This window comes from Diplotaxodon limnothrissa, linkage group LG2 (genome assembly GCF_057381915.1).
Source record: "Diplotaxodon limnothrissa isolate DT_005_m linkage group LG2, D_limnothrissa_male_GT1.1, whole genome shotgun sequence".
Lineage (NCBI taxonomy): Eukaryota > Metazoa > Chordata > Actinopteri > Cichliformes > Cichlidae > Diplotaxodon > Diplotaxodon limnothrissa.
Window position 1 is genome coordinate 21,579,701 of NC_140597.1, and position 24,682 is coordinate 21,604,382.

General features: G+C 42.7%; 1 protein-coding gene across 1 annotated transcript; it reads left to right on the forward strand.

The window, feature by feature from the left end:
- The first annotated feature begins 217 nt into the window (after positions 1–217).
- LOC146638387 (centrosome and spindle pole associated protein 1-like) lies at positions 218–17,994 on the forward strand. Its single transcript, XM_085368130.1, has 28 exons — positions 218–322; positions 495–567; positions 779–882; positions 2,340–2,408; positions 3,676–3,938; positions 4,039–4,130; positions 4,277–4,373; positions 4,485–4,542; positions 4,629–4,897; positions 6,051–6,166; positions 6,299–6,440; positions 6,671–6,782; positions 7,134–7,193; positions 7,800–7,947; positions 8,038–8,166; positions 8,400–8,512; positions 8,620–8,769; positions 9,863–10,006; positions 12,818–12,931; positions 13,463–13,529; positions 13,749–13,875; positions 16,077–16,216; positions 16,308–16,436; positions 16,539–16,579; positions 16,685–16,745; positions 17,162–17,271; positions 17,359–17,506; positions 17,798–17,994. The coding sequence occupies exons 1-28, from the start codon at positions 218–220 to the stop codon at positions 17,953–17,955; spliced, it is 3,339 nt and encodes a 1,112-aa protein (XP_085224256.1). The 3' UTR covers positions 17,956–17,994.
- The last annotated feature ends 6,688 nt before the right edge of the window (positions 17,995–24,682 follow it).

Below are 24,682 nucleotides of genomic sequence, written 5' to 3' on the forward strand. Positions count from 1 at the left end.
TTGACGCCGGTTGCCTGACAACAGTAAATTAAAGTGATAGAACCGACTTGCAAGCGAAGCGGTGTGTGCTGCAGTTCATATCAGTGACGGCCGTGACGCACTGAACCCTGTATAACATACATTTTTATCATTTGTTCTCGCTGCAGTGAGCTCTCTGTAAGCTCACTGTAAGGAGGATTAAGTTGTTGTTTCCAGCTCGGTTGTGTAACTTCGCCGGATGGAGATGGACGACGAGCTGGAGAACTTCATCATGGAACGCAAGGCGAGGGTGGCAGAGGATAAAGCCTGTTTAGAACAAGACCCCCCATACATGGAAATGAAGGTGGGTTAGAAATAGATAATTTTCAAGGCAGACCTTTTGATAAACGTCTGAAAAACAACACCGTTTTAGACCAAATAAGAAGTTTATTGAAGTTAAACTTTAGCCGCCCTCTTTGCCGTTATATGCTGTAACTAAGAAGTAATGTGGATCTTCTTTTCCTTCTGACTGACAGGCAAAACCCTACCGAGGCTACGGGTCTACTGCTAAGGAGAACATCCCTCCTAAGTCAAAAGCACAGGGAAGAGGTATAGATCCTGGCCACAATTTGTCACGTCAGTTCATACTTTAAGTTAAATATTATTTAAGTATTTCACTTGTCACTTGAGATTTGTTTTGGTTTAAAATGGAGCACTGTAACAAAAAATAATTTCCCCCAGGGATCAATAAAGTATTCTGATTCTGATTCTGATAACACTGTTTACCTTCTGTCTCTATGAAATGTTGATGTGTTTTCAGAGGAGAGCTGCAGTGTGGGTCTCCCCCTTGGTGTGGAGTACGAGAGGAAGAAACAGAGGCTGCAGCACGAGCTTCGTATGGACTACAGGCGCTACATGACTCGGGTGACTGTCACACACTGCTCTGTTTATGTGTGTGTGTGTGACACTGTAGCGAGTTTGAGTTTTCAATCTATATGTGTCAGATCCTTATTCTAAACTTATACTTTTATGCTGCAAGTTAGCTATCACTTGTCTCAGGTTTACAAAAAAATTACATATCTTTTTCATTTTCTGAGAATTCTTCGGGTATCAAACTGCTTCCATTCTATAAATTGTTGGGGTTTAGTAGACCCAAACATCACAGTTTGCCACAATTCATCCAGCACTATCATCACAGCCTAAAGAGAGCTGCTAGCATCTCTGAGGCTGAGTTAGACTTCTGTGGGGAATCTTTGTAGATATTACTGATGTAAGTGGCTGAAATTGTTGTTGGCATTTATGCTTGTGTGTGCTGCATTATGGGTTAAGTACATTGTGATTGTGTTTTATACATGATGCCAGCTGATAGCTACAAATAAAATGCTGGGACTTTCCCCCCACCTGGGTCCCAACTCGTTGTCATTTTCCTTTTTTTTTTCGAGTTTGTCCACTTCTTTGTGGATATCCTCACATCCATTCCTATATCAGTCCCCTCTAGCAATTTGCTAACATTTGTGAGGCCTTAGATTGATCCTCGACATGTAGTTACATTTCCAAGGAGGTGCACTTTAGTTACAATGTAGGGTTTCAGTTGGCTTTGCGGTTACAACGTAGCAATATCATGAATTTCCCGCTTAAGTATAAATCTCCAGTAAGGAGGCAAATTTCACCAACTGACCAGGTCACACCTTTAGATGTGTGTGACTGTGCTGAGTGGGGTTTTTCTCTCCATCGTGGAAAAGTTTGCTGGGTATAGGATTTAGAATAAAATGGAGCATTGTTTCTTTGCAGTTTATTGGTGAGAAACTGTTCAATAAACTACATTTTTTTTTAGACATAGTTCTGAGAGAGATTGCAGACAGATTTCCGTGGCGGTGGCTCGGGAGGTAGGACAGATCCTCTAATCGGACGGTTGGTGATTCGATGTCTTCCTTTTGGCAAAATACTGAATTCCACTGAACCCCCAAAGTGTGAATGTGATGTTAGATAGAAAGCACTTGGACACATTGGGTGAATGAGGCATGTTGTATAAAGCGCTCGTCATGCTGTGTCACAAATATGACAAAGTTGTGTGGCAATTGAAAGACAGTCAGGAATAAGAAACATAGAAACCCAACTGAACATGTGCTCGGCCTGTTTATGTTGCTAATCCTGTGTTAATGAAGTAAAAAATAAGACAAAGGTTTCAGTTGTTCTCCATGTAATACAGTGACACACATGAAATATTACACACTCTACTGTAAACATCAGCGTTGTTGCGTACCTATCTGTACACCTGAGGTCGCAGCTCTAGCATCAAAGCCAGTTTTTAGATTCTAGCTACAGTCTGTTCATTAGGTTTACACCACCTGTTTCATCTCTGCTTTTATTTTATGTTACAGAAAAACCAGTTTGAACGTGTTGAGACTGCAGGACCATTACTCCAGTTCAATAACAGGAGGCCTGTCAAGGTAAATGCCTTAATGTCTTTTATGATTTTAATATATTTAAAGATTAGATGCTTGGCCGAACAGAATGGCTGCTAAAGTGGATGGTAGATGACAACAGTCCTGCTGAAAAGAATTTTCTCATTTGTTCATTTGGAATAAAACACTTTTATTTACCAAAACACTATAAACACAAAAGACTATAAACACAGTTAAGATGCACTGTGAAAGAGCCCACACATGTTTTCATCAGTGATTCTCAATCCGGGCGACTCTTAGTGGAGCGGTTACTTGTGATGTTACCAGATGTTACATAAGCCATTGTCCTGCATGAATCAACATGTGATTGTTGGGAGGATCATGTTGTGGCAGTGCTGAAGCTGTCCTTTTTCACATGCAGGATGCAGCAGTAGAATGTCTGCTTGCTGGCACTATCTGTCGCTGGTACAGTCACACCTCAAACAGACATTTTCCTTCCTACGTAAAACTCTGTTGGCTCAGAGCTTCAGTGTGTGTATAAAAGATGGAGACACCTCAATATGTGCACAAACACCATGTGAATGTCAGTAAAGACTAAAGTTAAAAACTAAGCTAAAACAATAGATCAGCGATTGACGTAGAAAGCTAAACACATCGAGTAAACTGTTGCAACAATAAAGGCTTTCATCTAACTTTATAAGCAATTTAAAGCTGTAAACTTTGAAACAGCACTACTCCAAGTGATACTCGTACAAATGCAGTAGTGACAGCTTGACAGTCCATTAATCCACTCTGATGTGATAATGAAAGACTGTAACATCTAATGTCAGATCAGACAGTAGCTTTGTTACTGTACTTGATTTCATCTAACATGACAAAACGAGCACGGTGGTTCGCGCACAAGAAGGCCCTGAGTTCAATTTCACCATCAGGCTGGCGTCCTTTTGTGTGGAGTTTGCATGTTCTCCCCGTGTTTGTGTGGGTTCTCCCCGGGTACTCCGGCTTCCTCCCACTGTCCAAAGACATGCAGTTTGTTGGGTTAGGTTAATTGATTAATCTAAATTGCCCATAGGTGTGAATGTGAGTGCGCATGGTTGTCTGTCTCTGTGTGTTAGCCCTGCGACAGACTGGCGACCTGTCCAGGGTGCACCCTGGGTGTGCCTTATGATAGCTGGGATAGGCTCCAGCACCCCCCACGACCCCGAAAAGGATAAGTGGATGGATGGATGACAGAACAAAGGCAGCCTCTTTATTTCTAGTGATCTCTGTTTATTTCTTCAATGTTGCCTTGTTATGATGGTGTGTCCTCTAGCCACGCCTGTCTGTGCTCAAACAGAAGGACGTAGCCACTCTAACAGAGGAGAGCAGGACGCTACACAGGCCTCTGTGCCTAGCTGAGGATGAAGAGAGGCAGTCGCCAGCGCTCTTCAGGCATCGAGACAGGCTGGGGAGGCCAACGGACCAGGAGTCAGAGGGAGAGGAGTGTAAAGATGAAGTGGAGCTGATTGAAGGCACAAGACGTATGGCAGTTAATGGCAATTATGAGAAGAGACGACCTACAAAGACCGATGGCAGGTAGAAGATTTTGTTTTTGTAGTGTTGATTTATGTGTTTATGATAAAAGTAGTGTTAAAGATAGTGACTTCTTTCTCCCTCATTTTATTTGTGTGTTTAGGGAAGATTCAGCTAGTGTTACCAGAGATGGACAGACATCCAGAGTGCGGAACAAATCTGCAGATGCTGAGTTTGCCACTGGCCTTTTAATAGGTAAAAAGACTTCCCGTGAGCAGCTCAAAAAATATCATTTGTGTTAAAACAGCTGAACATACAGTTACAAACTTATGAACCCTTTAAATGTGGAAAAGAATTGGGAAAATGAATTCAAGGTTTCAGATGCGGTCCCGTGTTTTCAGGAACAGTTGATACACATGAGGCTTTGCAGAGGAGGAAGGAGCGCTACCGACAGGAGCTGCAGGAGCAGATAGCTGAGCAGCACCGCAACAAGAAGAGGTGCGTCTTTATTTATGGTGCTTACTAGAAGCCCTAAATATTTCACCACTTAGCACTTAGTTATGACTTGCAGTGGCTGCAGAAATGGATACAAATTTGTCTTTGTTTCAGGGAAAAATATTTCGAGTTGAAAGTCGCAGCAACAGGAATAAATGACCCTGAGAAACAGGTCAGCTTACAGCTCATAAGCCACTCTCCTTTGCTCTGAGAATGTTTACACTGTGCAGGATATTTATCAGCTGTTTCTTTATCCAGCCGGACCGAATCAGACAGTTTGGACTGAGCAGAAGAAAAGGTGCCCAGGTGTCAGATCCTGTAACCACAGGTGATAGATCATCATCAAGTGCTCTACCTGACATCGAGAAGATTGGTGCTAGAGAGAGGGAAATGCCTCCCCTCGGGCAGGCTCACGTGGCCTTCCCGTCCCCTTTGCTGGAGTATAGCTCTGCCCTGGGCTTAGGTGGAAGTGGTCTGCCTCTCAACAGCAAGCCTGCCAACCCTGTGACGTCCATGGACATCCCTAGGTAGTAATACGAAACTTTACATCAGTTACAGTCTGAATGATTTCATAATGCAACACTTAAGATTAGGACAGGAGGCAACACTTGAGCAGCAAGTTGGTTGACAGTTTGACAGTGGAGCCAAATATGTCTGCATTGTTTTCATAACGAAATCAGTTAATAATAGCAATGATGTCATACTGCAGGACATGTTTAAATGAACTGAATGCAGCTGTGGAAGAGTAAACAGTATATAATGGCTCATGTCAGTGAGATCAAACAGTAATGATAATACAGCGTTTTGTTTTGGGAATCAGTGTCCAGTACGTGTTTGTGTGTTGAGAATCTGGATCCAGCAGAATTGACAAACACTGTAGTTAACGTTGCTCAATATAAAGATGTATATCGGATGACGATATGAAAACATCTATCGTCTCATATTATACGCTATCGTTTGTTTCGTGGTGTCACAAAAGAAACCGTTTACGGCAAATCTTTCCATCATTTTGATGGTCACTGTAGAATTTGTTGAAGTTCTCCCTTTTTTTATATTTAATGTAACCACACTACAGACGGACAAGCGACTGTTTTTATGCGTTGTCGTTAGCAACAACGATCGCGTGGCTCCACAATCCGCATGTTTATTTTCCACATAAACCTTTCACAATAAAGTTGAAGATTTGAGATTTTTCAAAATAAACAGAATCATGTGAAATAGTATGCAGAGTGTTTACGGATGAGAGGCCAAAAAACCCCCCCAAAAACCTTAGAGCAGGCTTTTCCCCGCAGCACGCCTTGTAATAAATAGTCACAAAGAAAACTGCGGCCATTTCATCTTATGTAACTCCAGGTACACGACGCCCAGCTGAAAACACTTTGCAAGTCGAGTTGCCTGAGATTCATAGAGTTTACAGAAAATATAAAATTTTTGTGATACATATCGTTGTCGGGACGATAAATATGAGATTTTGGTCATATTGCACGGCCCTAGCTGCAGTTAATGAAAAGGACCTTAAAGAGAAACTAGAATGATTAACCGTTGCAGGGCTTCATGAACCCTTTAAAGACACTTAAAAAAACACTAACTAGTCACAGTCCCAGCTGAATCCAGAAATTCATTCAGGATTGAATATTTATTTAGTTACAAATCACATGTTTTGAAATGGTTCCTCCCCAGACATCCTCTGTTTCATCCCCGCCCACCTCCTTCAGTGAGTGATGCATACAGAAGCCCCTACGTAGAGCCACATCACTACGCCAACAGAAGCATGCTTGATCCAAACATGGCCTACTGTAAGTCCGGGTCTCTGTTACATGGGAGTAAAAACACTTTCTGGTCTACATTACAAAACCTGATCTGAGTATAATTGGTATATTAGACAGGTGTTCTACTTTTAGTTTATTATGTGATTGATTTTCTTTCAGACGGGCACATGCCTGCTCCTGGTGCTGGCTTTCCCACGCCCTACTGGAATGTCCCACCAGGGGAAGCCGTGCCCAGCCAGCTTGGTAACCACAGCCCTCAGAGCCAGCACAGTGGCAGCAGCTTTCCTGAGCCTCCTATGCAGTAAATATCTACTCTTACAGTTTTCTAGAAGACAAGATGGCAGTAATTATATCTGTTATACCTGCACGCACACAGTCATGTTAGTGAATCCTGCCCAGGCCAAGTAAACTCATTATAGTTTCCAACAGAATGGTAAGAACGTGGCTTTAACTCCTGTTTGTGTTTGCTGTAAGACATGGTAGTAAGACACACCAACCAAAGTGCTCATCGGGTCTCAACTACTCTAACAGGCCCAGCAACGAGACGGCTACTGAACCATCGCATGCCTACATGTTCCCTTCAGAGAGATCCAGATCAGCCAGGGAAAGGATTTTGAGCTACAGGGATGCTCTGAAACAACAGGTAGGTGAGATAAAAGGAACCCTTTTCTTTGTGCTGCCACCACCCAAAGAACTTAAATTTTGTTGGTGCTCGTGATACAGCAAATCTAGTAACAACAGTGTTAAAGTATAAGCACAGAAGAATGTCGATGGATGTGGATTTGATTTATATGATTAAGGGGGGGGGGGCTTTAAATCACCAGAGAAGCATTCAGCACCGTTGATATTTAAAGGTGAATAAATTTGGCCATCACGGACGTTTGTGGTGATGATGTTGCTGGGCTCCTCCTTTGTTATTTGACTGAAAACAGTATTGGTAGAGAGTTGAAGGTAATGAAATTTCACTGCATCCTAGTGTGTGATGTGTTGACAGGAAGCTTCCAGGAGTGGAAACGGTGAGCTTTACAGCAAGGTAAAATGGATAAGGCTCCCTGTAAGTTATCTGGAATCAAAAATCCTTCTCATGTATTAGTCGAGTTGGCTGTAGAAGTAATTCTGAGATCCTCCTCTGTTCAGTTACTTCATAACCAAATCCCACCCTGACCCCTTTTATTGTGAAAATCCTCTTTCCATCTGCTTAGCGTGCATTTTCCCCTGGTCTTCTCTTTAGCATACAAGATCACTGCAGACTCCCTAAAATGTTTTCCAGGTAGTTCGTCGCTGTGCTTTGGTTCCTTGTCGTTCTGGTGCAGTAATAACTTAATTCTTCTGCTTTTTTTGGTTCCATATTTGCAGCTCATGTTTGAAAGCTTCTGATAAACTGAGCTGAAATGTGAAAACTGGAACAAATGAAGTCAACACAAGATATTCAGTTTTACTTTTGTTTTGTTTTTTTAAATGTTTTTGAATTTATATAATAGGCATCTTGACACATTTAATGAGAAAACGGTGGTAACATTCATCACTGAGGCTTACTGTTTTCATCAATTGGACAGATAGTTGTGGTGAAAATAGAACATTTCACAGTGTCTTGGGAACATAGTTGTTGATCGCTGACATTTGATGAGTGTTGAATAAACCGAGAAATACTGTTTGTTAGATCCAGGAGCAACAGGAGCGGAGGCGTCAGGAGAGGGAGGACAGGGAGCGTTACGAGGCTCAGCTGGAGGCTGACATGAAGAACCACCAGCCCTGGGGGAGAGGTGGAGGAGGAGCGCCGCTGAGGGACAGCACTGGAAATCTCATTGGTATGTCCCGCTTTGTACCGTCTTTTTATAGTATGCAACATGTAACGAATTCAGAGGAGCTGTTCTAACTTAGCCTGCCTGACTCTGCAGCTGATCTCAGTCAGATGCACAAGCTGAACGAGGAGGCGTACAGCAACCCGGAGCAGCGGCAGAGGAGAGCCACAGCTGCTGCGGCAGCCAGCCAGACTGAGCACCTGGACCCCAATGAGAGGGTTTCTGGTAGTGTGGCATCCATAGCACTAGAAATATGACTTTGCTTTATTTAGCTTTTGTTTGCTATCAGATTATTGGTGACACCACAGCCATAAAACACAAAGAAAACAGGCTAAAACTGGCTGTTACTTCAATGTTCAGAAACTGGCATCTCCACCGAGTAGCATATCAGAATATCCAGAAACAACAGCATTGAGACTGATACGTTTATTTTGAAAGATCTGTTTCATGTTTTGTAGGTTTCACCCATGTACAAACCCCACAGTTTGCCAGAGGCAAAGTATTTGCCAGCCAGCCCACAGAGCAACAGCTCCAGGAGCAGGACAAGTACAAAGCTTACCTCAAACAGCAGGTAAAAGGCTACGCAGCTGGGGGCATTTCTCCTGTCGGTATTATATGCTACGCTGTCTTGTTGAAAATCGCTGGTTTAGTTCTTTATCAGCCTGCATTTGTTTGCAGATCGAGGAAAAAATGCATAAAAGGGCAGAGGAGAGAGAACGAATCAGGCTGGAGGAAGAGAAGGAGGAGAAGAGGCTGGCAGAGCAGAGGGCTCGCATCCAGAGGGAGTACGAGGAGGAGCAAGAGAGGAAGAAACGAAAGGAAATGGAGGTGAGAAACTAAAATCTGACGGATAGAAAGGCTTCGATTTGATTCGACTCGACTCGATTGGTAATTTGTTTCAATCGAATCGAAGGCTTCATCTCTGACTTAGGCTACGTTCACACTGCAGGCGAAAGTGCATCAAATCCAACTTTTCTGACCCTATGCAACCCATATCCGATCATGGTATGACAGTGTGAATGGCACAAAACCGATCTGGGTCACTTCTGTATGTGTTACTGAAGACGATACATATCTGCTGTTTGAATGGTCATGTTGCATTAAATCCGTCTTTTACGTCACTGATACAAGACAGACGCCAATTATCAGCGCCGGAGAAGACATCGGGAACGCTTCCTGGCCATCCAGTGAAACTGTTGGGAAGACAACGTTGGAGAAACATGAACATTTTATTTGTACTGTATAATCTACAGATTCTGACAAATCTGCAACTATCCTTTGAAGCACCGCTCCTCTCTAAAACAGCAATAAGGATCATTATTAGGCCAAATGTAAATAACAAAATAACTTTATAACTTAAAGCAAAATTGGGAAATGTAAAGTCCGAAGTCTTTATATTAAGGGCCATCAGTCAAACAATACTGTTTGCTCTGAGTCTAAACAGAGCGTGTTGTGTGTGACGTCTTCTTTTGCGCATGCGGCCGCTTTGAGGGCCGTGAACCGTTCACACTAGAGCGCGTTTGCTGTCACATTTTATTTGTTGTGTGAACAAGCAGAAAAAAAAATTGGATTTGAGCATTAAGACATGCAGTGTGAACGTAGCCAAAGTCACTTTGAGTACTTTGGCAGGTGTTTTTATGCCTGTCTGTCGACCGATCTTTTCTGTGCAAGATGTAGTCATGAAACTGTGCAGATGTGTAGCTGAATTTAAAATCAGGGTTGAGTCCAGAGATGGGCGTTGGCCAACCCCTACAGAGTGAACACGCATGTAGTAACAAGTGCACACAGGTTGGACTGTAAATCATGTTGCTGGGGATTGCGGATGTTGTGATGGTCTCTAATTATAACACATTGCAAGTCTTTCTCATTTCCCTAAATCTTTGTCTTGTGCACTTCCTCTAATATTTTTTCTTTCTCTCAGCAAAAGGCCAAGAATGAGGAGCTGATTCAGCTGGCTGAACAGAGGAAGAAGGAAGCTGAGAGGATAAAGAAGGAAGCAGAGGAGAAGGAGAGTGCGATACTGAGGAGACAGTATGAGATAGAGAGACAGGCACGGGTGGAAGAGGTCAGTTCACAGATGTACAGCTGTGTCACGCTGTCCATCTTTTGACTTGATGCCTACTTAATAATCCAGGTAACAAAATCCCAGAAAGCAAATTGTCCCAATCATTAATCACTAAGAGTACTGATCACAGAAAGCTGTGGAATGGCTGAAATCACAGGATTGTAACATAGTGAAAGATACATTTTCGCCCCCTCGGTGGGTCAGAGACGGTCATTCCCTTTTCACATAAATGGTCTTCATGACTCTGTGATCCTGCTTCAGTGATGAACTTATACACCTGGACAGAGACGGAGTCACTATGAGCTGGTAAATAGGCGGCTGAGTCCTGGCGTGATGAGGTAGCTCTTCTGCTCAGCCAGAAGTTGTTCGGTTTTCAATGCTTTGGCACTTGAACCCCAGGGTTAGTATCTCAGGTGTTTGTGTGTGTTGGAAAGTGCTCAGGCACGTATAGATTGGGTGATTGAGAAAGTGCTTTGAGTGTTTAAGTTGAGCAGAACGATAAATACCAGTCCAGTTACTATACTGGTCTTTGTTTTGAGGGACGCGATCCTCGAGGTTGGATCTCCCCGAGTCCAGATGAACAAAATGAACTCCATTGCTCACTTTTGTTAACTGTTTACACTTATTGTGAAACACAATTTGTAGTACTGTCAGGGTTAAAGTCAGTTTATACAAGGAACAGAAGTATGAGATGCGAAGCAGACATCTGATGTTCAGGAATAAAAGTCATCATCCTCCATGTGACCAAATGTCTGCTCAGGTGTTGTATTTATGTTTCATATTTCAAGACACACATAACTACAAAGACTGTAACCAGTGACCAGCTGACCACCAGTGTTGGGAAGGTTACTTTTAAAATGTATTCCATTACAGAATACAGAATACATGCCCCAAAATGTATTCTGTAACGTATTCCGTTACGTTACTCAATGACAGTAACGTATTCTGAATACTTTGGATTACTTAATATATTATCATGCTTTTTACAACAACGTGAATGTACTGTTGCTGTGTGATTTATTACTATTACTGAAGGTCCGCGACTCCGAACTGTAGTAAAGGGACCTCTGACTAATACGGCGGGGTCCCTGTCGGCTCGTAGCCGAAAAATAGCTTTACTTTGTTGTGTGGGTCAACTTTTCTTGCGAGAGACAGAGAGAGACGTTGAAAGGCTGCTCCAACGGAACTTATTGTTTTCGGAGGAAAACACGAACACGGTGTACAGTCGAGTCTTAATAGCTTACTTACAACTGGGCTCGTCAGGCACTCTTCTTGGCTGCAGTGGTTATTATTATATTTACATGCTTCCAGCTCTCGTTTTTCCTCGATGACAACTCGTACCTTTCCACTCCCCTTTTTCTCCCTCCTCGCGCTCACAGACACATAACGTGTATGGCAGTCCATTCTCCCTGCAACACGGACTACACTGCCCATGATGCTACATTCTTTAGAGCTATGCTTGTAGCATTCTGCCTGTTAGCTTAGCACAACAACAACAACAACAAGGCGCTCTCTCACCCAAATCAAAATCAAATCAAATCACTTTTATTGTCACATCACATGTGCAGGTACATTGGTACAGCACATGTGAGTGAAATTCTTGTGTGCGAGCTTCACAAGCAACAGAGTTGTGCAAAATACAATAATGTAAACAAGCAAAATACAAGAATGGCTACATCTGAAACTAATAAATATATGTACAATATATAATAGTATATGTATTTCTGGATGTGTATACTAAATATTTTTCTACGTGTGTGTGTGTGTGTGTGTACACATATTTTACAAATTAAATAGAGTAAACAATAAGTAGAATATTTAAAATAAATAAAATAAAATATACAGAGTGAGACATGTGCAAAACAGTGGCATTACTGTACAGTATGGAAACACACTGTCGCAGAGAGAGAGAGCGTCACCCTGTAACCATGGCAACCGTAACGCTGCCGCCTGGAACAACAGCACGTAGCTGTCAAACAAAGCCCAAACAGTCCTGACCCGTGACAAAATGAAACAGGAAAGTACCGCAGTGTAATCCATTTATTTCAACAAAGTAACTGTATTCTGAATACCACCTTTTTAAACGGTAACTGTAACGGAATACAGTTACTCATATTTTGTATTTTAAATACGTAACGGCGGTACATGTATTCCGTTACTCCCCAACACTGCTGACCACCAACATACAAATACTGTATGTGTCTGTGTGTTCACTTGAATTATTTGAAGACACCCCTTCATTATTTTGATCCAAAGACCAAACAGTGCCACTATTTGGTTTATCCCTTCCCACACCAGCGGAGTTGAGCTACCGTGCATGGTGCTGGTGTGAGCACTGGGAGCAATTAGTTGGGGTTCAATGTTTTGTCCAAGGACACTCTGACAGATGGACAAGCCTGTCAGCCCTGTGGTTCAGATCACTTCAGTCCTGCTTTATTGGCATGATGGTTTCTGAAAAAGATATTCTCAAAGCACCAAAATACTATTAACAGCAGAGCAATATAAACATGATGATGTGGAAAAAAATAAAATGAAACAGTTTTTATATCAATATGTTTGATTAAATAGAGCACACAGATTAATTCACAAAGGTGTGTGTGTGTGTGTGTGTGTGTGTGTGTGTGTGTTCAATCGTGTTCTTAGGTCAAGATGAAGGTAGTCACCATTTGTAGGGACTTCTTCTCTTGTAGCTACACTGCTATACCCTTCTTCCAAATATTCTGAACAATAAGTTTCAAATAATCAGTTGGCTTATATTAACTGTAGTATTTTAAAGTTTTATGTAGTAAATCACAAGCTGTGTGTCTTCAGGTCTACAGGGAACCCTCACCTCCAATCCCCACTCTGCAGAAGAAACGTGGCCTTCACCAGTATACCCCCAGACCTCCCACTGCTGACAGCCAACACTCTACAGTCCCATCGTCTGTAAGTCTCTTACACTCACTTCCATTAGTCTGACAGCATCTTGAGGTTGGTTTATCTTATGTGAACATGTTTGAGGGTTGAATGCACCCAGAGGTTTTTTGTAAAAGTTGTTATGCTAATGTTACTCATCCAGACTGAGTAACACTTTCTGTGTAAGTTTCAGTCTGTTGCACATGTACACATTTATTTCATGTCTCTTATGCATAGCTTTTCAGAGTTACTCAGGTCACAGTTAGCCGGTGCTAACTACCTGCAACAAGTCTTTTCTACAAGTGTTTGCACAGATCACATCTGTACTGTGATGAATGATGATGTGAAAGGCATTAAAGTCAAGACTCAATGACAGAATGTTACCAGCAGTGTTTTGTATTTAATATTTGAAAGGCTTAAACACAGGCTACTATAGCTGCACTGTTTTTAAGACTTTTCTTGGTCCAGTTTATTTAAAAGTTAGAAAATGTTTAATTTATTTCTCTGTAATAGAATATTTTCTGCTAAAATCCTTTGTGAATTAATCTTTTTGTTTTTAAGGAGCGGTCTCTGTCCGGTCTGCAGTCCCCTCCCGTCCCTGCTTGTAGGAACCAGTTGCGAGCTGCAGGTACTGTGTGAGAGCAAACATAGACGCCTCTGATCATATCTGCAGGATCTTTGTGTTGGGCTCAGTCTCCCATAAACAGTGTTACATTTTCTTTGACACTTAGAGTGATCCGTCCTTTCTTACACATCGACTCGGCTGTGTTTCTTTACGTTTTGTTGGTGCTGAGAAGGGTAATGATATTGAAAACACTGTATCAGCTATAGACTGTGTGTGTTTTAGGAGACCGTTGCGATCTGTTCAGTGAGCTGTCAGCATTGCGTCGGCAGCTCCGCAATGAACAAAAACGCCTGGAGGGTGACCTGCAGCAGGCGGATTGGGAGGATTTAGACTCTCCTCTGAATAACAGGTAAAACACATTCATCACTCATGCTGTAACCTTTGGCATACTAATGGATGCATATACATTTACTGGACTTCATATTGGATGTAGCTGTGCATCAGTTAATGCACATTGCATACTTAGATATTTCATATTGTAACCACCAAAAGTGTTCTTCTCTGTGTTTGTCGACAGCAGCTTTGCAGGCTTTTGCTTTCATGTTGTCACCAGGAGACTGTGTTACAGATTGCTCTTAGTTGTGCTGTTGTTGGTCCTTCAGAAAGACGTGGAGAAGAGTGAAGTTAGCAAGTGAAACTGAGTGTTTAATACACACTATCATTCACATTGAGCTACAATACCAGTAAAAGTTTTGTTACACCTTCTTTTTTAATGGTTTTATTTTCATGACTGTTTATGTTGCAGATTCTCACTGAAGGCATCAAAGCTATGAATGAGCACATGGAATTATGTAGTAAATAAAAAATTGTGAAATAACTCAAAAAATGTTTGATATTTTAGATTCTTTAAAGCAGCCGCCCTTTGCTTTGCTTACAGCTTTGCTCACTCTTGGCATTCTCTCCATGAGCTTCATGAGGTCGTCGCCTGAAATGGTTTTCCAACAGTCTTGAAGGAATTCCCATAGATGCTGAGCGCTTGTTGGTCCTTTTTCCTTCACTCTGCGCTCCATCTCATCCCAAACCATCTGCACTGGGTTTAGGTCAGGTGACTGTGGACGCAAGGCCATCAGGCGCCAGCACTCCAGCACTCTCCTTCTCGGTCACACAGTCTGGAGGTGTGTTTGGGGTCGTGCTGTTGAAAAATAAATGATGGTCCAAGTAAATGCAAACTTGATGGGATGGCATGTTGCTACTGGATGTTGTGGTAGCCATGCTGCTTCAGTCTGCCTTCAATTCTGAGTAAATCCCCAAAAGTGTCACCAGCAAAGCCCCCCCACACCATCACCACCTCCTCCATGCTTCACAGTGGGAACCATGCATGTAGAAACCAACGTTCACCTTTCTGTGTCGCACAAAGACACGACGGATGGAACCAAAGATCTCAATTTTGTCTCATCAGACCAAAGCACAGATGTCCACTGGTCTAATGTCCACTCCTTGTGTTTGTCTTGGTCCAGACAAATCTCTTCTGCTTGTTACTTTTCCTTAGTTGTTGTTTCTTAGCAGCTATTTGACCATAAAGGCTCCTCTGAACAGCTGATGTAGAGATGTGTCTGCTACTGGAGCTCTGTGTGGCATTTATCTGGGCTCTAATCTGAGCTGCTGTTAACTTGTGATTTCTGAGGCTGGTGACTCGGATGAATGTATCCTCAGCAGCAGAGGGACTCTTGGTCTTCCTTTCCTGGGGCGTCCTCATGTGAGACAGTTTCATTGTAGAGCTTGATGGTTTTTGCGGCTGCACTTGGGGACACATTCAAAGTTTTAGAAATTTTCCGCACTGACTGACCTTCAGTTCTTAAAGTAATGATGGACTGTCGTTTGTCTTTACTTAGCTGATTGGTTCCCGCTTGTGTGGGAAAATTCTAGCAGATGAGCAGTTACTGAAATACTGAGAGCAGTTTGTCTGGCACCAACAGCTATTCAATGTTCAAAGTGACCTAAACCACCTTTCCTTCCCTTTCTGATGTGATTGGCTGCCTGGGTATTTATGTTAACAACCTCTTGAAGAGATGCAAGTGGCTGTTAATGCTTTGTATAGTTGTGCTTGTACAGTCTTTTTGTATGTTTACAGTGTCTCACCTGTCCGTCTTCTCATTCTTCATTGTAGAACACACAACAGTTTCCCACTGACAAAAGTGGGCGGTGGGGTGGGTGGGAGTTGAGGAGATGAAATAAACAAGCATCTGTGCAAGTGCAGACTTATTGAATTTAAAAATCAAACCAGCAGTCAGAAATAACCTCCATCTCGTCTCTCATTTGATCATAATGAGTCAGTGTGCCACTCTGCACACACGAGCATAAAGATCCAGACATGTTTGTGTTGGTATATGTGGAGATGCAACATGAAATTACAGTGAGGCAGACTACATGTAGCTGAATGACTCAATCATGGAAATGAGCTAAAAAGCTTGGCGACCTACTGCTTATCGCTTTGACCATCGTTGATCCTTGGCATTGTCTAGCAGAACAAGCCAAACTCAGACAAAAGACTGATCTGCTCTTCCATAGAAACTGATATTTCTGTGCGTACACCTGTTTCCATTCCTCCAGGTATCGCGAGCGTGCTGTGGTGGATGTGTTTGATATGGCCAGGCTGAGGCTCCAGGCTCCAGTTCGTAGGCCTAACTCCAGATATACAGAGCCACGAAATTTGTTACGAATCCACGACTCCCTTCAGCTCAAGTACAGAGGTAACACAGTGATCTCAAAGTGTTGACTGTACTCTATTAGTAACAACATTACTTCACTATTATATGTTTACATTTACTTCTAATGTGGTAGATGAAGAATCGAGGTTGGGCTCCAGTGAAGTTCCTAAACTAGAGGAAGTAGGTGGGACCAGCAGACGGAGGCGGGACTACAGGGATTCATATCACCAGTTGAGCAGCCAGAGGTCTACGGTCCAGGACGGTCAGACTATATTTCAATTACTTTTTTTACCCTGTTATTACTTTTCAACAGCCAAAGTGCCATCCATTGTTGATAATAAAGAATATCCTACTTGTGTTGCAGATTATTTCGACCTGTCCCCACCACAGCAAAATGATCTACTGGTGAGAAATAATGTTTAAGCTGCACAAAAATCCTGTGATTTGTACCGTATCCACCAGCTTGTAGTTATTAGAGTGGAACTGTGAAAAGAGCTGTGTGTATTTCAGAGGAGCGAGACCAGGGGATCTGCAAGAGGTTCTCTGCTGGAGTCAGAGAGTGCTTTCATTGGTAAGACATGGTGAAATAAAAGCATTTTACTGCTGGTGAAATCCACATTCTCCTTTTGAGTCATAGAGCTGCAGGCGTTTCACTGACTTCACAAGACCCGAGTCTTCATGGCAGACAGCCATCCCGAATTCTTTGAGCTGTTACAGTACTGACATCGCTTGTTCTCTGGATCACAAACATAATTTACCTCCTGCTTTGTTTGTTTGTGTTGTTTAGCTCATGCTGGAGAAGTATGACGCACACCTGAATGTATCTAACTTTTCAAGTTGAGAAAGTTTATTTCAGTGGGGCCAAACTGTATACTGCAAAATGACATCTGGAACTTTTTAATGTCGAGGATGCTTTAAGTGACGAGGATCACATAAAAAGTTGCAGCGATGTTTGAAATGACTGACTTTGGTTGTGTGTGTGTTAAGACCCTCTGGGCGATGGCTCGTCAGTGCTGCAAACCCCAGAACCCGAGAAGACTCGTCAGCTGTCGGCCCGGGAGAGGAGGAGGCTTTCCAGACAGTCACAGCGCCCACAGGTATTCTTCTTAAAAACCATCCGCGAGTCCTGGTCAAACACGAAGTTTATTTGCTGAAGTTTTAACTTTTTTCTTCCCTTTTTTCAGGAGCGAGCTGCTTCTGGCCACCCTGTTGGTCATCATGATGATTACTCCGGCCACGCAGTTACCAGACAGCGGCAGAATGAGGATGGGGAATGGGGAAACCGGAACAGGACGGGTCATCAGGCTCTCAGTCGTCGTGGCAACACAGCTGGTACGACTTCATATTTTTTTGTGTAAATATGTTTCTCGTTGTATAAAAGCCCAGACCAGCATTCAGACCATCTTCAGGATTATGAAGCTCAGGGTCTAATATATCGATCATTATAAAATTCTGCATTAGGATTTTTAATGGGTTTGAAGTTTGCTCGATTCAGTAAGTACAGCATCGTTCATGTAAACCTGCAAACTAACAATATATATTTAGCAAATATTTGTTCTTATATAAAGCATGCATTGTAGCAGTGAAGATGTGTGTTTTCTGTGTTCACTTGTTTTTCTTCAGCACCGCTGGATCTGTCTAACGACGACGACTCTCCTCCGCGGTTTTCTCTTCATAATCGTCAGGGGTCTATAGAAACCGATCGCTGGATACGGCCAGAAACATCAGACACGCTGAAGTGTTTAGACCGTGCGATCAGAAGGGAGCGGCTGGCAACGTAGCACCTTGTCTCCTAAGATTTGGAGGGTCCTTTTGATTTTGAGTGCATAAGTTCAAAGTTGGTTTTAATTTATTGCTTTGATTAAAGATAAATGTAAGTTACTGTCAAGGAAAAGATGTTTCTCTTTTTGCTTCTGTTGAAACCTCACAGTTGTAATCCAGTGTGGGAACCTTTGTGGTCTTTTACATGTAAATTATTGTTTTATTGAATCTATTTTTAAATAAATTATTTTTTACTTTTATGTACTGTGTTTTGGTTTGCTTCCTTTTACAAGACATATCATCGCTAAAGCAAATTGCTCTTTGCCTGTAATTTATGTTCATGTCAACAATTTTCCCTCAATTACTCAAAGGTTCAATTTTCTCCCTTTTCATTCATATTGCATGGCAAAATTAAGACTTCACTGCTGCATTTAAATGTGAATTACATATGCCAAGTCACACAAAGTAGCATCAAGTCATTAGGACAGCAATGTCACGATACTGGAATTTCAAATGCAATACTATTTTCAGTACCACAGAGAAGAATTTGATCCTGCAGCAACAGAAGTTATAGCAACCGAGACATATATTGAAAAGATTAACATATATTTTAAACAGATTTTCCCATGAGTTATAAGTTTGATCAAAATAAGTAATTTTCAGATTAAAATTTGATTATTTTGCAAATTTAGATAATTTTCTTGTATTGTCACAGTAAAAATATTTTCATGTTTATTCATGTTTAATAAATTATTAAACAAATAATTAATTATTAAACATGAATAATTAATAAAGAAATAATTATTCATGTTTGATCTAACTGCAGTCAGCTAGTTGATATATTTTTAATGATAACAGATGGCTAATGTGGCTAATTGCTACATGGCTAATGCTAACATATTATGTATAAATTATGAACTTTTTTATGAATTACTTGTCCATTTTTAATATGTTTTTTGGGCAACAGATGGTAATTAGCCTTTGGCTATAATCTTGTATGTTTACATTCATGTAATTTCTTTTTTTAACATGCACTGTCCCAACTAAAATAAAAAAATAACGTGAGCACTGACCAGGTTAAATTTCATGATGGCTGTTTCATACTGCAGTGTTGCTGAAGCGTGAGCTATAATGACCATGAAAGTGTTCCTAAAGTGTTGGTCAGTGGTATCAATGTTAGCTACTTCAGCTGTGAACTAGCATTTTTGCTACATGTGCTATTCCAGAGCTGAAATGTTTTCTTTTTGTACTACCCAGAAAACACTGCTAACATAGCTGTCATTATTTGTGACTCTCAGCGACGTAAAAAGTAAAGGTTCACATCTCTCGCAGAAATCGTCACTGAAACATCTCGAAGCTGTTCTATTACACACGGTCTTTCAAGCAGCTCTAGGATTTCTCTTAACTTGAACATCGTTTGCCGCCTTCTGTTCGGTGAGAACTCACGCTGACAAACATCGTGACCTCTCAGGATGAATGAATTATGTTCTCTCTTTATCTCGATAGACCCGCGAGAGCCGTGCTCTACATCGTATCCCCGACCAAAACTAGAGAAAACGGCACAAAAGCTGCACAGCCTGTAGCTGTTTGTTTATCATTTGTCTTCTGGGTTTGATTTTCTGACAAAATGAAAGCGGAGCTGTTTACCGTTGAAGTTCTGGATGTGGCGTTCATCTGCCAGGACGTAATTTGTAGCAGAGCAACACACAAAGCACAAACCAAGTGCTGGTGTGAATCCAAGACATGGATTACTGCCCAAAAGAGACAATTTCTGTTTATTTGTCCACCAAACTCAGTGGCAGTGGGGGATGAACACAGTGTTACTGCTGTGTGTGGTGGGAGACTAGATCTCTGCACTGATTGCAGAGATCGGAGTGTGTTTTTGGCTTTGTACTGGTTCTGCTGGTAGCTGTGCGGTTCAAGGTTGTACAATCCCAAACAAGAGCAAGTGTCTTTCTTGTGTGCCACGTTCTCTCGCCACTGCACACGTCCTCACCTTTTTACTCCTTCCTTCCTGGACTAACACTGTCACCCGCTCACACCGCCTCCCCCTCACTCTGTATGAGTGATGACCCTTTCCAGGATTGGATAGGAAGGAGGATAGAAGCCATCTAAACTCTGCTATGCCCCCATTACTCAACCAGACACCCCAGTGTCAATATAAATGCATACACACACTGCATCCCACTCAGCATTACACTGACTCAGGAAGGCCACAGCAACATAGCACAACTCGCAACTTCATCCAAAAATTGATTGTCCAGGCAAAAATCCTTTCACTTGGTTGAAACAATTTATTGCTCCGAACACATTTTATGGTCTTTAACTTAGTGGCCCAACCCAAACCACGAGAGCGGGAAGGCCTTCGCTCCCCTGTTGGCATGGAGACAGCTGGGATTAATGTCCAATATGGCGTCTATAAAATCTATACTCGGTTGTTTTGTTACATGGCCTATCTAAAAATGTCTGATTTTAGCCGATTTCAAACTGAATCCACGGGTGTGCGTTAAGCAGACGAGGTCCAGCAGAAAACCATCATTTGGATCGCGTCTTCACAGAAAAATCTTCCCCTTAAAATTGCCCCTAAGACTGATAACAAAATGAAATGCATGTGCATCATTTAAAAAAAAAAAAAAGCCTTAACTTCTTAAGTTCCTGAAATCCTTCACTTTTATATTCACACTCTATGCTGAGTGGCAAATCAGGGATTAATACGTTAGAGACGTAAATATATGATAGAGCTGTGATATTGATAGGTCTGTTCATTTATGCAGTCAGCATTCTCACACGTTTACATTCCAGGCCAATGTCATTAATAGCCCATAGAGGATGTTTTCCAGTCTTACTGAGAGCCTGTGCACACAGTTCCTACAGTGCTCTTTTTGTTATCTTGGATTTAAAGACACATACTGCTAAGCTGTCTGCAGCAGTTCTGTTGCATAATTTTTAACACCTCTCTTGGTCTGATGCCAGTTCCTCAGCAGTAAACACAGGCAGAGGTTTGCCAATCTGCAAAAAAAAAAAAATGTTTAAAAATTGTGGAACAGTTTTAGGATAATATTCCTCAATGTAAGTTTTTAAAGTTTTCACAATCTGCAGTTCATGATATCATCAAAACATTCTGAGAATCTGGAGGAATCTCTGTGTGCAAGGGACAAGGCCAAAAATGAGTCAATTTGGATGTTCGTAGCATTTGGGCTGCAGAACTGTCATGGAAATCAGTGCATTAGCTCAGGAACACCTCCTGACATCCACAAAGTGAAGAGGAACGTGACGAAGCTGAACAAGTGGAAAGCAGTTCTGTGGTCAAATGAATCAAAATTTTAAATTGTTTGTAAAAACATGGACACTGTGTCCACAGACCGAAGAGGAGATGCACCATCTGACTTATTGTCAGTGCTCAGTCCAAAAGCCTGCATCTCTGACTTTGGCAAAGCCTCCATCAGCACTGAAAGGTATATCCAGGTTTTAGGCAACATATGCTCCCAGCCACATTATCTCTCTTTCAGGGGAGGGCTTACATATTTCAGCAAGACTAAACAGCATACTACATCTGTTACGACAGCACGGTTTCGTGGTAGAATAAACCCATCATGAAATAAAAAATAAAAAAAATGCAGAAGAAGTAGACCCGGGACTGCTGAGCAGCTGGAAACAGTCAAGAACGGGGCAACAACAACAACTCGTCTCACTATCATCAAATCCAGTGGGCAACTGTGGCCTCCACTTCCTTAAAAAATAAAACGAACACACTACACGTGTGCTCTGTGTGTGTGTCAGTAGCAGTGCAGAGAAAATGCCGCCTGAGTAAATGACTTCAGTGCTCGCCTCGGACAGCGTGCCGAGGATCCCATTCATTTTGGTCAGTGTTATGAATCCTTGATAAGGCTAATGAAAGCCATTGCTCACTTATGCTAATCAGTCTCTTGAATTAGCCTGCCACTGGAGTGCCCTATTAATGGAGATCACTGTGTAATGGATGACATCAGGGCTGCACTGCCCAATGCAGTTTGAGTGGGACTGCATGCATGTGTGGATATGAATGATATAAATGATCTCTGCACATCTATATCTGAGTGTTTCGGGGAACAGGGCTGCCATAGTTCAAGCTGAACACAAAGAGGGGGAAAAAAGCTTTTTGAAGATTCTGCATACGATTTTCGATGTATTTTTAAAGTTGTTACTGGAAGCGAGCGACTCCACTGCACCACCACTGGATGGCAGTAGTGCATTACACTGGACTAGTTAATGGTACTGTAAGTTAAAGAGGCTCTCTCCCAAGAATAAATCTCAGACTGTGAAATAACATATTCACACACATGAGCCGGGCTGGGCTCATTTCAGTGGGCGCAGCGAGTATGATTAAAAAGATGAGAACATATTTAAATGTATGCACACTGAGACTGTGAACTCTGCCCATGGTGTATCACCTTCAGCCTTAGAGGAAAACTCACTTCTTTGTTTGTTTGCCTTTTTCTACACCACTCCTTCCTTCTTCATCCTCTTCCCCGCCTCCTCCTCCCTCTCATCACTCATAAAGTTCAAGCCGGGAAGCATTGGACTAAATTTTGGATCAATCACTTGATCATTCCCTACAACATCACCGCTACGCCCAATTTAGCTGACATACACACAGACGCAGACACTTGCCCGTGCAGATACACACTTGTGTGGCCTATCCCTTATGTTACCTCTGGGATGTAGCTGACAAATGACAGCACTACTCATCTGCCAACCTAGAGTCTCTTGCTCGGCAGGGTGTGTGTGTCTGTGTGTTGCAGGAGGGGGGGAAAAAAATCGTTGAGGGACATGGGGAGATGGAGGGGAGCACTGGCAAGACTCTCGCTTTGTGATTGGTTGAAGTGAACATCCTGCAGAGTTATGGATTTTTGACAGAAAAGATGGTTTGCTTCGACCATGTTGCGCAGCAGACTATGAAAATCAGGTTATTTTCCTGCTATCTGAGTCCAAACCAAATTTTTTTTTTTTTACTATATTGTTATTTTGCACAGAGGACAGCAGCGGCCATAAAAAAGGAAGCGAGGGATGTAAAATGGAAGATAAGAGAGCTTAAAGCTGCAAAGGGCTGCAACATTTGAGGAAATACAGCCTGTAGTGTGATTGCTGCTTAACCTTACCATGTTTTGCCTGTTGGACACATTTTTCAACTGTCATTGACAAAAACCTTCACATCAGAATTCAAACTATGCTTAGTTTGAGTCCAGGTTTTGTTAAACATCTTAATGTTCTTCTGATCTGTGCCCGATGCTACAGAATTTCATCCACCCGCTTCTTATCACCTGTTTAAGTCAACGAGGAAGTAGCGCCAAAAAGGCCTGTGTTGCTTGTTCCATTCTTTTAATTCCCCCAGTTCTTCTTGTGTGATTCCCAAGGCTTTCCGATGCCTGGTGGGACATGTAGTCCCTCCTGGCCAGCAGGAGCCATCTCTGCTCTTCAGGACTGTTTTGAGAGCACTGACTGGAACATGTTTAGAGAGGCTGCAACTTACGGCGACTTCACTGACTTGGAGGAGTACACATCATCAGTGTCCAGCTATATCAACAAGTGCACCGATGACGTCACTGTCTCCAAGATCATCATCTCACGACCCAACCAGAAGCCGTGGATTACTGCGGAAGTGCGTGCACTTCTAAGGACCCGAGACTCTGCCTTCAAAGAGGGAGATAAGGTGGCGCTTAGAAGAGCGAGGGCTGAACTTTCTCGGGCCATCAGAGAGGCGAAGCGCGCACACGCCCAGAGAATCCACAACCACTTCAAGGACAGCGGCGACACACGACGCATGTGGCAGGGCTTACAAGCCATCGCTAACTACAGGACGACACCACCTGCCTGTGACAGTGACGGCTCCCTCCCAGATGTGCTTAACAACTTCTATGCTCGGTTCGACAGGCAGAACGACGTGGCGGCGAGGAAGACCACCCCTCCTCCGAACGACCAGGTCCTGTGTCTCACTACAGCTGAGGTGAGGAAAACTCTACGCAGAGTCAATCCACGTAAAGCTGCTGGACCAGACAACATCCCAGGCAGAGTGCTCAGAGAATGTGCTGATCAGCTGGCAAATGTTCTCACCGACATCTTCAACATCTCTCTGAGCAGTGCCGTTGTCCCCACGTGCTTCAAGGCCACCACCATCGTCCCCGTGCCCAAGAAGTCTTCTGTGTCCTGTCTCAATGACTACCGCCCTATCGCACTTACACCCACCATCATGAAGGGCTTCGAACGGCTCGTCATGAGACACATCAAGACCCTGCTGCCCCCCTCACTGGACCCAATGCAATTTGCATACCGCCATAACCGCTCAACGGACGACGCCATCTCCACTGCACTCCATCTTGCCCTGACACACTTGGACAAGAAGGACTCACACGTCCGAATGCTGTACATAGATTTCAGCTCAGCATTTAACACGATCATCCCCCAACAACTGATCGGAAAGCTGAGCCTGTTAGGCCTGAACACCTCCCTCTGCAACTGGATCCTGGACTTTCTGACCGGAAGGCCTCAGTCAGTACGGATCGGGAACTGCACCTCCAGCACCACCACACTGAGCACTGGGGCCCCACAAGGCTGTGTGCTCAGTCCTCTGCTGTTCACACTGCTGACTCATGACTGTGTAGCAACACACAGTTCAAATCACATCATTAAATTCGCTGATGACACGACCGTGGTGGGTCTCATTAGCAAGAACGACGAGTCAGCGTACAGAGAGGAAGTGCAGAGACTAAC

What these genes read in the sequence shown, in the direction of transcription:
- LOC146638387 (XM_085368130.1), top strand. Translation starts at nt 218, where the DNA reads ATGGAGATGGACGACGAGCTGGAGAACTTCATCATGGAACGCAAGGCG. An exon ending in TGATCCAAACATGGCCTACT is followed by an intron (nt 6,167 to 6,298) that starts GTAAGTCCGGGT and finishes ATTTTCTTTCAG; the next exon opens with ACGGGCACATGCCTGCTCCT. An exon ending in GACAGTCACAGCGCCCACAG is followed by an intron (nt 17,272 to 17,358) that starts GTATTCTTCTTA and finishes CCCTTTTTTCAG; the next exon opens with GAGCGAGCTGCTTCTGGCCA.